General features: G+C 39.8%; 1 protein-coding gene across 2 annotated transcripts in view; it reads right to left on the bottom strand.

Annotated features, from left to right (window-relative positions):
- Positions 1-14,461, bottom strand: part of grm8a (glutamate receptor, metabotropic 8a) — a 189,886-nt gene that overhangs the window by 69,392 nt on the left and 106,033 nt on the right. For both annotated transcript variants that reach the window (XM_060889357.1, XM_060889358.1), the window contains exons 3-4: positions 1,048-1,183; positions 288-442 (exon numbers count right to left, since the gene is read on the bottom strand). In XM_060889357.1, coding sequence (XP_060745340.1) covers positions 288-442; positions 1,048-1,183 — 291 coding nt within the window. The remainder of the gene's footprint in view (positions 1-287; positions 443-1,047; positions 1,184-14,461) is intronic.

Raw genomic sequence — 14,461 nt, 5'->3', positions numbered from 1 at the left:
AAGTAATGTTCAGTGAACTAGAGCAATGAGAAAGGCACTAAAGAATTTCAATCAGCACACTACAGTACATTGTTAGATTTGGTTTAAATAAATACTCAATAAGCAGTTTATCAGTATTTTCTAAGGCAGGTATAGAAATAACACAAGAATTTTCAAGGTTTTTTTTCTTTCAGTTTGTTTTAATCTGAGATTCCTGTAAGCCATGACAACCAATACTGGGATTGTGTTTGACTATTATAAGAAAAAACTCATACTAAAAAAATGCTAAGAACAACCTCCAGCATTACCATCTACTGAAGCCCGTTTTGGCAAGATGGTGATTGCTCCCACAGCCACCTGCTCCTGCTGGATCACTGGAGAGATCTTGGAGCCCCAACTGTCTGACCCAACCCACAGGAAGTGCCCAGTCTGGTTGTTCCTTTTGGCAGCATCTAGGACTCGTCTGCAAGTAAAAAAAAAAAAAAAAGCACATATAATGAGTAATAATTACTGCTAATAAAAAATGTATCATGTCCCAAATCCTGCTGTTCCCAGAACTTTATCTCTACCAGCTTTGCATGCAGAAGCACCACAGAGCTTTACCTTAAGCAGTGGATCAGAAGAGCAGCACAGGGCAAATAAAAAAGAAAAAAAGAGAAAAGAGACAGTTCCCTGCCTCCAAGCTAAGGAAGCTCTCACTTAATTCCTACATTTTAGCTAAGATTTGACTTCCCAGAGGCAGTTTAACAGGTTAGATACCTAAATACATGCAGCCACTTAAAGAAGACTTGTATAATACTACTACTATAATAATAATAATAATAATAATAATAATAATAATAATAATAATAATAATAATAATAGACGTTTTTCTCCTTTCTCTCTCTCTCTCTCTCTCTCTCTCTCTCTCTCTCTCTCTCTCTCTTCCTGCTCCTCCACACCTTTGGTAGATTTTCTCTTAGTATATATTTGTTTATATCTAGCTTATATCGAGCCTAAAGTTGCTGGTTTATATTGCTAGGTTATATGGAGCCTAAATTTGCTGTCACACAGCTGAAGGAATCCCACCTGATGTCATCCTCATTCGCAAACATGATGATTGCCCGAGCGTTGGGGGTCTCCAGCAACCGCATGATGATCTTGTCAAATTCCCCAGGCCATGGTTCCCGTGGGATCTTTAGAGACTGAGCGATACACACTCCGCCTTAAAGGGTAAAAAAACAAATGAGAATGAGAAACGATGCTTGATTAAATGGCGAGAAATTACAGCTGGGTAAAACACTCGAAACCGGGTGAAATAAATAGAGCTTAATCCTTCAAATAGATGGTCTATAATTTCAGTGGCACAATTTAAACAATTTATGCCAGTAATTTATATGGAGTCAGGCAGATTATAGGGAGAAGCATATTTCATATTTAATGTACACCATAATATCAAGCTTTCCTCCTCTGGCACTGTATTATATCATTAGTGTCTCACACTGGGATGAATGATGAACTTTCTCCAAAGCTCAAAAGAGCTTTCTCCAGAGACAATACTTTTACTGAGCCTTTGAGGCAACTTCATTTGATCAGAAAAAGATTCCTCAGACATTCTGTCCTTCAGGCAAATAGTTATTATACCAAATGTCCTATTTATGGCCTATTTATTATCAGTCAGTTACATACTGTACAGTATCTCCTTCTTCCTTATCACAACACGTTTTTTTTTTCATTCATTCATTCATGCAATTTTCAAATTGTATTTTTTCCCCCCGTAGTAGTCTGGGAACACTGGGGCCACGAGGGCTTGGGATGTGTGACATTCAATTTATAGTGGCAGACTTTTATTCGAGAACGTGTAACCAAGGTAACCCTAACTGTAAAAGCAAGAACCCAAGAGGTAAAAAACATACAGATGCTAAACAGGAATATGTGCTGAAATCTGAGTGAAACCAGACACAGTTACAAGAGGAAGGAAACATGTGACTTCCTTCAGTATCAACAAATCTTTCTACTGGGATTTCTGAATCTCCTCACTAAATACAGGTGTATAGGAACGAATGAAGAACACGGTCGGTTCATTCTGAGCATGTTATAAAAAGGGTGTTTATACAGTACTTATTCTTTTAAATAAAACTTTTTGTACTTCACAAAAACCTGCTATTTTAATAGAGGTGTGTTAACTTTACAGAATATCCACTGTTGAGTTTTGTAAGGCGGATTTCTTTTATTATATAAAAACAGGGTGGCTGTGCTAACGATCGCTCAGGTCGTTCTGCTGTCCTGTTCAGGTCAGTGGGTGATTTTTGATTTGTCTCAGTGAAGCACATACAAAGGATTCTGCAAGGCAGATGAATAGAGTGATTTTAATGTTGTCCCTTGTCTGCTTCTTGGCAGCTTTCTTCATCTGTGAAGGTTCGATTTTATTCAAACAAGTGAGAAATAGTGAACCACAGTTTCTGTGAGATGGGCATGGCACTGAAAATTGCTGATTGTGTTTTTTTTTTTTTTTTGTTTTTGTTTTTTTTTATGTGTAATGGTTAAACTGCATGAGTAAAAAGGGGTGAGCACAAAGACTGAGTACTGGCTGTATTCAAACCTTATGCCCTGGTTGCACAGCAAGACATCAGCATTGCAGCATGTTGCAGAGGGGAAGCTGAAAGGATTTTGTCTTGAAGTGAATAGATATGTGAGAACAGCCCCACCTGCTGATAACTGATGTAACTACCCTGTGTGTCATGCCAGTTCAGCTACGCCACAGTTCACATGTGAACACAGTAGTTCAACACAGATATAGACTGATAAAAAAGCCTTTTTTAACTAATGTTCATCTGTCTAGATTGAGTCAGGTTCTTGTTCTTGGCTGTCGGCAGTGGTGGCTCAACTGGTTAAGGCTCTGGGTTGTTGACCGAAGGATCGGTGTTCAAGGCCCAGCACTGCCAAGCTGCCACTGCTGGGCTCTTGAGCAAAGCCCTCAACCCTCCCTGCTCCAGGGGCGCTGTATCATAGCTGCCCCTGCACTCTGACCCCAACCTCCCCAGTTGGGGTATGTGAAGAAAAGAATTCCACTGTGCTGTAATGTATATGTGGCGATAATAAAGGCTTCTATGCCCCGTTCTGTTCTATCCTATTCTACATCCGCCTCAAGGTGTGATGTGTTATGCATGCTGAGATGCTTTTCTGCAGCTTTCTGTTCATTTTTCTCTGGGTGTTTCCATATCATTACACCATTCTGTGTAAACTCTAGTAAATGTTGTTGGTAAAAATCCCAGACGTTTTTAAAATACTCAAACCAGCCCATCAGACACCACCAACCACTTCATAGTTAAACCAACAAAGATCAGACTTTTTCTTCATTCTGATGTTTGATGTGACATCACCGGAAGCATATAGATGGTAAGTTCATTGGGGTTGAGTCAGAGTCAGGGCTCTGTGCAGGACATTCAAATTCTTGATATGACATTGATGTGATGTTTGTTTTGGACCATATAGTGAATATCTACTGTTCTCTGTAACGTAACAGTCAGCTTTGGAGATCGTATTTGTGCATATATGATTTTCAAACCAAATTTGTTTATACTGAATACAATTAACATATCTGTGACGTTAACAATATGAACTTTGCACAGATCTGTTACTCTTCCTCTACTTACACATGCAGTTCAATTTACTGGCTTGTCTGATATAGCATGATAATTAAATTATACATCGTGCGTTTAGTGCTGGAGAGATCAGCACTCGCTCTATTAATCTACAATGATTTGATTATCAGTGCTTTATGAAATGTGAATAGTTCCCAGCCCTGTGTGCCGACCGGCCAAGGCTATAACTCATTTCTCCTGGCTGCATTTTGAGAAATCTTTAATTAAAACCGTATCCCAGTTAAAGATGCCGAGTGGTTTGCATCGAATAATTGGCTTCTCTTGTCCTGTTTGACACATTCATAAATAAATGTATTAAATCTAAAAGCACTACATTTTACAATGTATTAGTCTCAATCAGTCTTATTCATTTAGCTTGAATACAGCCATGTCATTTTCATGTCGACTACTTGTTGCCGTGCCGGAAGAGGAGTGACGGCGAGCTCTTTTGAGTCAGAATGCAAATAATTATGGGGTTCCGCTGATGTTCAGTACAAAAAGAAGTGACTATCATAAAGCGTTCATCTCATATTACGGCTTGAGTGAAAATGCTAACGACACACACCCCAGCAGCACAGGGAGCATTACAACAGCCAATTGTGGCATCCTTTACACAGCAGATGTGTGTTATATTGCTAATGTAGAGGTTTTAAGGAGGCTTTGAGGAGAAGAAACAATATTTCCTGAAAGTCATAACCTGCAATGTGCTGAAGCCCTGTTGTTCATCAGCAGGAAGCACTTCAAAAATGTCCTGCTAAAATCACCTGATGGGGTTTCACCACCTGAGTACAAAGGGCAGATAAGCAGTCTCTGGGAAGGGAACTGAACAGAACAAAGTAGAATCCAGTAAATCAGCATGATTAATATTTTATTAGCAGCCATTAATCTTTTACGTAGATTGAGCGAGTCATACAGATTGGAAATTTTTAATTGGTTTGCTTCTTTCTGTCTTTTTTCGAAGAGAAAACGATTCAGTCACCAGTGTGGGAGATTTAGTTCAACACACACACACACACACACACTTGGAGTCTGTTTATTCAACACTTCGATCCATCCACATGCACACAAACCTAAAATGTCACGATCCAATGTGAATCCTCCTACTCACACACCGTGTGGCACACGGCGCTTATTCACCACCATATGCTATCGTTAGACATCGCAATACTGTTTTCGAGAACAGCAGTGTGTGCAAATAAATCCCATGAAGCACACAAAAACCATTTGACACACAGCCTCCTGCTGCACTACACCAAGGCCAAAGCAGGTTACGTAAGCCTTTCCTGAGTCAATAGCATACTGCGGTGGTACAAGAGCACTTCAAGCTAGCCATGAACATCATTTGTTTTTGCTGTCAAACCTAACAATATGGAGTCGTACCACCGTTCGTACCTGTGCTCTGGCTTCGTCGCACATCTGTATCTATTGGTAAACTGGAACACTCATGATTTCACAACATGGCTGATTCCGCAGGGTGACACTCAGGGGAAAACTTCCTGGGGTTACTGTATGGTTTCTGAAGTTTCACACATCTCATACTTTACTAAAATTCCACAATGTACGTTCCTAAACCATAAATATGTTACCTGATATCATCGCTGTCAGACGGAATCCTCGTATCTCCAAAACCGTTATTTTTCAGGAAATTAAAAAACGCCGTACCTTATCTGCAGTACACAGGGTTTAGTCTGCGTTGCAGTGGATTGTCTTGCGCTAAATTTCTGTCCTCAGACGAGCACCAGAACTAGCGGGGGTCAAGATTTTTTTTCTTTGAGCCCAGTGTTTTGAAGACATTTACATCAGAAGACGTGTTGAATCGTTGCGACTCTTCTTGAGGAGAAATATGCCGTGAAGCTCTCCCACGGCGTGAGGAAGAGGTGGACAGTTGAAGTGTCCAATGGAGTTATGAGATTTGCGCTCAAGCTATTTTCAAGACTTTAGATTGGTTAATAACTTGTAAAAATAACAGACCCACGTGGGGACTGACCAATAGCATCGATATGTGAAAAAATATGAAATTGACCAAATTTGGACATACGAGGTTTCCGCCCGACAGCGACGATATGTTCTTTTTGTGTTCCATGTTGCTTAGCTTCTAGCCATAACATTTTAACACCACACTGTTCCACATTGTACAACTTTTAGCACATTATCGTGCAGCTACTACTTTAAATGTCACACTAACCCTAAATCTTATTAATGACAAGTGTGAAGTGTTCCTTTACCCGGGTTTAGAATGATGATACCCCAGAATCTGTAAGAAAAGCCGTAATACAGCACTATTCAAAGTGTTTAGACTTTTAGCTTTGGGATTTTGTTGAATATCTAAGCAGATTTCTGTGGCACAAAACGTTAAATAGGTGTTGGAAAATGTTTATCCAACCAATGAGGGACTGTTGAGGACAGCGTGACCTAGACCCCATCCGCAGCTTCATCAATAACCACTGATCAATCCTTCTAGATTACTCAGGGGAATCTGAAGTGGAGGAGGATCAGGTGTAGCGTAGGCAAGACTCGCACAAAGAGAGACAATGGTTGGATGTTAGCGCGGATGCTGAGAGCATTCTTAGCCGATGTCAGACTAGATTGAAGGTCATATCTCTGTTCTGCCTCCAAGTAGCAAACTTTTCATTTTTCTGCTGCTTTTTCTGAATGATGCATTTATCTGAAAGTGAGTCAGTGGAATGTGTTGTGCCAGAAGGTCTCAGCACCCTTTTTTTTCTCATCTGTTCTGTGCTTACCAAAGTCAACCTGTTCCAATACTGCTTAACTAAAAAACTTACTTCATCCTAATGCTCCTAATATCAGTATGTTGCTTTCCACAAACAAAACTAAAATCTATTCATTTAACTATCTAATTTTCCAGCTGACTTTTTAGATGATTAGTACTAGCTAGCAGTTTCATTCCGGAATGCGTCTGATACCTTTCCGCTTTTTGCGCTCAAATGAGATGTTTAGTTGAAAGGCACAGGAGCTAAGAGATTTGATTCTCGAACAAAAAAAAGGCTTCATGAGTTCAAACTCACAGCATATGACACATCATCTCGCAGCGTTCCAGATGTACAATGAAACTCATCAGGAAAATAAGCTTCTGAACTCCACTGAAGCCCTGATCAGCCCGTTCCAAGAGCTGAAAACATTCCTATGTGGATTTTTTTCAATCCATTTTGGCTGATCAGTCAAGCAGCAACTTTACAAACCTTATACAAGCCAAACAATCAACTGCTTCTCAACCTGTCAGACCATATCAATAATGTTCACATGAACTGGACAGTCATAGGGTTAGAGAGGAGTTAAGAGTCTAGTGATGAGCTACTAAACATCAGATTAGACAGCTTTATTGTTATTCAAGCAACGTCGTGTATCGAGTAGAAGGTGTAGAATTGTCCAAGGCTTCGGTGCACTGAAAAACAGGAAAATGTGGTCAGTCCCATTTTAAACTGAAACAACAGACAGTTTCAGGAAAAATATTAAACCGTATTTCATCAAGTTTTAATTACTAGACTGAATAATGTAGACTGTTAGTCGCTGATTGTCTCTGCTTAGTGATTGGTGCCTGCTTGCTACAGTATATCTACCCTGTTTGTTCACTTCCTTGGTGTTGGTCGTTGTTGCATGTTGGTGTACATGTTCCTGTTCCCTGTGTGCTCAGTGTTCTGCCCTGTTTTGCCTGCCTGTCTGTTTGCCTGTTTCTTGCTTTGGATTAATAAAGACTGCATTTGGATCCTCACTTGTCTTTGCCTCATCGCGACAGCATCATTAAAATACTCACACTTAACGTTTAGTATTCAGTATGTGAATTTAGTTCTAAAAACCTCAACATTTACAGGGGAATTATAGTGTGTGTGTGTGTGTGTGTGTGTGTGTGTTTGTTTGTTGCATGACCTTTTAAGGTCTGTTGTAAAAACAGCTTTTATAACGCACATATCACTAAAAATTCTCGATTTCTCCAAACAGAGACGGTTAGAGATGACCTTTATTTCACCTGTTGTGTTCAGAATGACCAGCTTTATCAACACTCGCACAATTAATATTTTTAAATACCACAGCGTGACTGAATTCGTGAATCCGATTGAACAGAATTTACCTTACGACCCAGACACCAAAGATTTAACATTTTAATAGGGTTTATCTTAATGCACTTGATCTAATTGTTTCTATAGTAACAGTCCAGACACAGGGACTTTGTATGAGCTCCACATCTCCGACTCATAATAAACAGGATGAAAAACAGGTTGTTGATTAACAAATTAAAAGATGTAATTGTTGATGTTGTGTGAGAGACTAAGTTTTGTGTGAGCAAGAACTAATTTGTCTCCTGGATGCTTCACAACATCGATCCTATCTAGAAACCATTAAAATGCACAATATGGCGCTCATAAAGCATTTCAACATTGTTTGGTAACTTGCTGTGGTGTAAGTAGAATAACATGCTCCAGACTGTGCTAGATGAAATTCAGGATGATAAACCAGGCTTGAGATGGGGTCTAATTCTTGTATTTTTTAGTTGTAATAATACTGTGCATCACCCTGGAGTGGATCGTTTTTGTATTAGGGACTGGTCGGTCATTTGGTATTCCTTCCATCATGCACTTGATGTAGAAGAATTGAAGATTCCATGCAGCATATTTCAGGCTCCTTTATATGTGGCCTGTCCTCTCAATTCAAACCTCAATAGTGTTCAAATCCATTTCATCATGTCATTTAATCATCACAAAAGCCCATGGACCAACAAGCACGAAACAGGTTTGAAAGTGCCAATGATTCACTGCCAAATTTCACAGCAGCAGACTTTCTGGGGTCTTTCTTTATCAGCGGTGCATTTTTTATCCAAATATCCTGATGCTGTTAATGACCAGAGAGTGGGATTTTGTTGTAATCTAAATAAAATATGTGCTACTAATTGTACGATCAGTGCAGTTTAGTTTCTGCTGTGAATGGCTGGTGCGAACGAAATTGGGTCCAATTGTTCATTTTGAATGTTAATAATACCAAGAATTAATGAAGCTGCGCAATTTACAAAAACATTTGCCGATGTATAATTCTTTGCAAACAGATTCAGAATTGTGAAACTTTTTAATCACAGCTCTGATTGTACTTAATTGTAATTTATCTATTTCTGGTTTGTTTGCTTTGTGTGACTCGAATTGGTCTGCATCCATCTGTCTCTCTTTATCTTGTGCTCTGGTTTTTCCCATGTTGATGAATAACAGATATTTTCCACATGTTATTCTCATACTTGCTCACAAGGCTTAGGTAAAAGTCCAAGACAGAAACAAAGCAAAAAAAAAAAAAAAACACACACAAATAAATAAAGTGCTACATATAGCTTAGAGACGCTCTTTAGGCCTCTGACCCTTGCACGGTGGTAATTTAAATGAAATCCAGCTGCTTTGAGTCTGGACTGGAACAACTGAGGTTCTGGATAACAAAAAAAAAGGGATGTCCATTTAATGTTATGCATTTAACTTTCTCTTGCTGTCATATAAGATAAATTAGGAATAAAATAAAGATAACAAACCAAAAAGGTTATTGGTAGCAGTACTTATTTACAAAGGTGTTAATTTCACATTTCTGCATATTCTCTGTCACCTTCTACTCAGATTACAGCTGTTCTAACACACGAGAACCTAATAATCATAACAATCAGCTTATAATAGGTGTGTGTGTGTGTGTGCAGTGGTCTTCGGTCTGACCCAGGAAGGGCCGGTGTGGCAGCAGATTTTCATTCTAACCAAACAGAAGTCACACCTGAGTCGAATTAAGGCCAAGATTAAACAGGTGAAATCCAGCGGAGCTTTTTATTCCAGTCCAGCAAAAAACAGATTCTACATGACATACAGAAAGCTGGGATAGATCTGTAAATTGCTTGGTATTTCTGTGACATCTACTGTGTGTGTTTATATGTGTGATGCCCTGAAAGTTCATGAAAATCCAGTTATTTTTGTGACATCTGTACATGAGGAGAATCTATACACAGCGTTCGATAACAAACTAACAAAGAAAGTTTGATGCATCTTGACTAGAGAGAATTTCTTCTTTTCTCCTCTGTCCTCATAAATGAGTCATTCTTTCCCACACAAAGGTTAAGTCTCTTGCTTTGCATGAGATTCCCCCAGTCGTGAACGGCTCTCCATAGACACTCTATTATTTTCGCTCCCTTTATACCAGACCGTCTTCAAATTCGTCTCTATGTAGCCGCATCAATCATGTAGAGTAATCACGTCCTTACTAATCTCCTCATACTGTATAATTGACCTGGGTTTTTTCCCCATGTAATTCACCTCTTCATCTCATGCCATTCATCTCTTGTCTAATTCAGGACTCTGTTCATTCTCACAATGGCTGCTTTTAGGCAATACACACTGGCTGTTTGCCAGACAATATTTGCAAAAAGTGCCTTCCTTCTTTGCACCAGGTAAATAAAAGAGATGCTTAAAAGGTGACCTAAAGAAGTATTACTGGTGTAATAAGGTCAGATGTTTCGGCTTCAGGCGGGTGAACATTGGAATCCTCCTACTCGAGTGCTGTCTAAGATCTTTATGTGTCCTGGCACAAGAATCAATAGCTTCCCCTGCTGTCATCCACATCAGGAGATGACAGGCTTAGACCCACATGAGGCAGCCAAGTGGAGATGCTATAAAATCCCTCAAACAGACTTGAACCAGGGAAACCGAGGCATGGGTCTGATTGCCTTTGTGCTGTGAAGCACACAGATTAAAAAAAGTGTCAGCTAAAGCCGGAGTGTAGTATTAGAGCCTGTGTGCCGTGCGTTCATCAGAGAAACTGATGTGCAATGATGAGTCATGTATGATTTCAGCCACAAAGTGCTACTGATTGGTCTTAGGGTGTTTTCAGTCTTGTAGTTCCGTGTTGTCTTCTGAAATAGGGGACATTTTCTGCTTGTCAAAGCGTACTAATCAAAATGTGATTATGCGAGAATACATGAGAGTAAACTGTCCTCTTATCGGTCAGAATTCGCCTGATTGTGTTCCAGGGTTTTGCTCATAGCGCTCATTTATCAAGACAGACAGTCAATAGCTCCGTGAGATAATTTTGTGGCTTAATCAGGACAACATTATATGTCATTAAAATAAAGACGAGTGCTTTATTTTTGAATTAAAGTGATTTTAGAAGAAGAATTGTTTTGAATTGAATTATTATTGTCACATCTACAGTACATTACAGCACAGTGACAATCTCTATACACATATCCCAACTTTGTAGGTTAGAGTCTCCAATGGACTCCAATGATACAGCACTACTGGAGCAGTGAGGGTTAAGGGCCTTGCTAAAGGGCCCAACAGTGACAACTTGGCAGTGCTGGGGCTTGAACCCTGATCCTCCAATCCACAAGCAGAGCCTTAACCACTTGAGCCACAACTACCACCACACAATGACTTGCTCACCCACAGAATACTTCAATCACTAAAGAGCTTACATTAATGATTCATGCTGTGCTCCATTATGCACACATTATGTACACATCATGCTCAAAGTAACGCAATTCCCATCATGCACTGGTCTGTTGGGTTGGACTGCTTTCTCATCACAAGAGAACTGCTCTAGAGTTTGTACTGTATGCAATTTGGTCAAGAACACTGTTTAAAAGGGGCAAATAAGTACAAGGTTGTAAAAAACCTCTTTTACTTCATAAAGACAGGAACATGCAAATAAAATTACACAGGAAGTATTTAACATACCAAATCTCCTTATTAGCCATGACTGTGGAAAGTTAATATTCTCTGCATCTAAACCTTTGTCTATATGATTGATGCAGTAACAAAGATATTGAAGAGTTTGCACTCAGGGAGAATCTGCACTGATTGTTCAAGGCATCATGGTGCGTTCAGGTCCTGTAGCAGTAACTGCTCAGCCATAGAAATCCTTTTACTTGCAAACCGATACTAATATATTTAAATGACGAACATTATTTAACTGATCCTTTATTACAAAAAGCGATCTATCTGAAAGAGACTATGTCTCTCGAGAACTACAGAAGGTCTAGCCGTTTGCATAAAAGACCTGTGATACGCATGAATGCCATGGGAATCTGCCTCTCATCCATTACTCTGTTATCATGCACACAATATCTCTATCTACTGTCATTTGTATCAAGTCAGTGAATGAAAAGAACTCCGATTCTATCTGAGCTGTGATTCATCTCTTCTCACATGAGAAACGTTTTAAGAGCCATTTATCATACAGTACGACTATGTGAAATATCAAGATACTTAATTGTTGTCAAAAATGTAGAGAATGAGGTTCATAAATAAAGCAGGCTTCTACTGTACTGTACATGAATGCTTCACTTTACTCATATTTGATTAATTCCAGAGAGTAAACAATTTCTAGGAGTAGTAAAATTACACAGCAACCTCAGCGTGCATTCATTCATTCATCTTCTACCGCTTATCCGAACTACCTCGGGTCACGGGGAGCCTGTGCCTATCTCAGCCATCATCGGGCATCAAGGCAGGATACACCCTGGACGGAGTGCCAACCCATTGCAGGGCACACACACACACTCTCATTCACTCACACACTACAGACAATTTTCCAGAGATTCCAATCAACCTACCATGTCTTTGGACCGGGGGAGGAAACCGGAGTACCCGGAGGAAACCCCCAAGGCACGGGGAGAACATGCAAACTCCACACACAAGGCGGAGGAGGGAATTGAACCCCGACCCTAGAGGTGTGAGGCAAACGTGCTAACCACTAAGCCACCGTGCCCCCGAGCATGCATTCAAGTAGAACTTAAGCAAGAACTATGCTGAAGCTGTTATACAGATAGCTCCAACTGTACACATGATGTTTGTCACGAGTAAGCCATAATCTTAATAGTAATCATAATAGTGTTCTCACATACTACTGTAGATATGATGTTCTTTGCAAAGTATTTTTTGTTTGATTCCTAACTGGATTTGCTGTTTACTGGAGAGTCCTAGTTTAGATTTGACACATTATACACTTTACATACATTCATTTAAATACCTCTGGATCCCAATAGTAAGTCAACACCTTATAGGACTGCAATCTCTGTCAAAAAAGACTATTCAAGGTTACTTTGTATATTCAGTATTAGTCGATGTTCTGGACTAGTAAAGTTTATACTCATACAGAACATCTGCAGTACCCTTGTTTTTATTACTTGGCTTGGTGGTTAGCATGTTTGCCTTGCATCTCTGTGGTTGGGGGTTTGATTCCCCTAAACTGTGTATAGTTTGCATATTTTCCCTGTGCTTCAGGGGTTTCCTCTGGGTACTCGAGTTTCTTCCTTTAGTCAAAAGACATGGGTAGTAGGCTCACTGGCTTGTCCGTAGTGTGTGTGATTGTGCCCTGTGAAGTGCTGGAACCTTGTCCTGGGTGTCTCCTGCCTTGTACTCCTTTAGGATAGACTCCATATAGATCGATAGCTCAGAAGACACCAGGTACTTCCTGTAAACTTAAATACTTCAAAGCCTGTACATAAACAGGAAGAAGTTTTTGCCCCAAAATGCTGGTAAATACTAGCTTCATAATATTTAATTTCCCGTTATTAAAATTCCTGTTGCACATTTCCATTTAACATTTTAGTGTAAACCCTGAAACCCCTGAAAAGAACTGTGGGTTTAAAGGGTTAAGGGTAAAAATTTCTAAAACATTCTTAATACATTCACATCATGAACAAACGCCTTTATTTTATGATGCTCAAGTAGAGTGATCAGCTATTGAGGCAACAAGCAATTATCAAATAAGCATGAGTGTAACACTGGCAGATAACTGGGACATAAAAGTGCGCTTGTCACCTCTCTTAAGACTCTTTTGTGCAAGTGCTCTCTAGATAATGATACCCAAGCTGTTAAGCACAGCCATGGGAATATAACGTTATGAAAATACAGTCAGATTAAAGTGTCACATCACAGTTGAATGGTTGGTGGCTGTGCTACTCATAAATATTCTACCAGATGATATGGAAATGTCTTGGAAAGGCACAGAAACACTTTACACCAAGTAGGCATTACGAATTCCAAAGAAATTTGTAATAGATCACACGGACACTCTACAAAGGGATATTAAACTGTTTTAGTGTCCACTGCCGTGAGCGACCGGTGCTGCTGAGCACAATCGGTGTGTGTTATGAGGAATAAAGCACTATGTCGCTTTTCTGTGTGGGAATGCACAGTGTGTGTGGTTGTGTGTGCTCGCGCTATAGAAGTCTAACTACAAGGCTTAATCAGTTGTAATCCAGGGGGATGGCTTTAACACATCATAACAACTGGCTGTGTGTAGCCTCAGTTTGTCTAATAAAACATGTTATTTTATTACTTTTACTAAGCACATTACTAGGCACCTGCTGACTAAGCTGACTGTATTTTGCATCTTGCTGAAAATGCTTCTGTATACTTTAGAGAACGACTTATCTTCTTCGATGAGTGGTTTTGAATACTAGTGCAAAAAAAATAACATAACCGCAGTTGATGGTTGCCTTTTGACCTTCCACATCCACAGAACTTGATAGACACCATTCTACAAAGCGACTTAGATCTCATTTATATAACTATGCTTTTGAGTGAGGGCTGAGGGTTAAGGGCCTTGCTATGGGATCATTATCTCATGACCTGAAAATCAGTATAACCAGCTACTGAATAAAATGATCCATTCCAAGCATTTAGATTTGAAACAGGTAGTGTTTTAATTCACTCACTCACTCACTCATTTTCTACCGCTTATCCGAACTGCCTCGGGTCACAGGGAGCCTGTGATCTCAGGCATCATCAGGCATCAAGGCAGGATACACCCTGGACGGAGTGCCAACCCATCGCAGGGCACACACACACTCTCATTCACTCACACACTACGGACAATTTTCCAGA

Source organism: Tachysurus vachellii, chromosome 16, assembly GCF_030014155.1.
Source record: "Tachysurus vachellii isolate PV-2020 chromosome 16, HZAU_Pvac_v1, whole genome shotgun sequence".
NCBI classification, from domain to species: Eukaryota; Metazoa; Chordata; class Actinopteri; order Siluriformes; family Bagridae; genus Tachysurus; species Tachysurus vachellii.
This window is presented reverse-complemented; position numbering and strand designations above follow the sequence as displayed.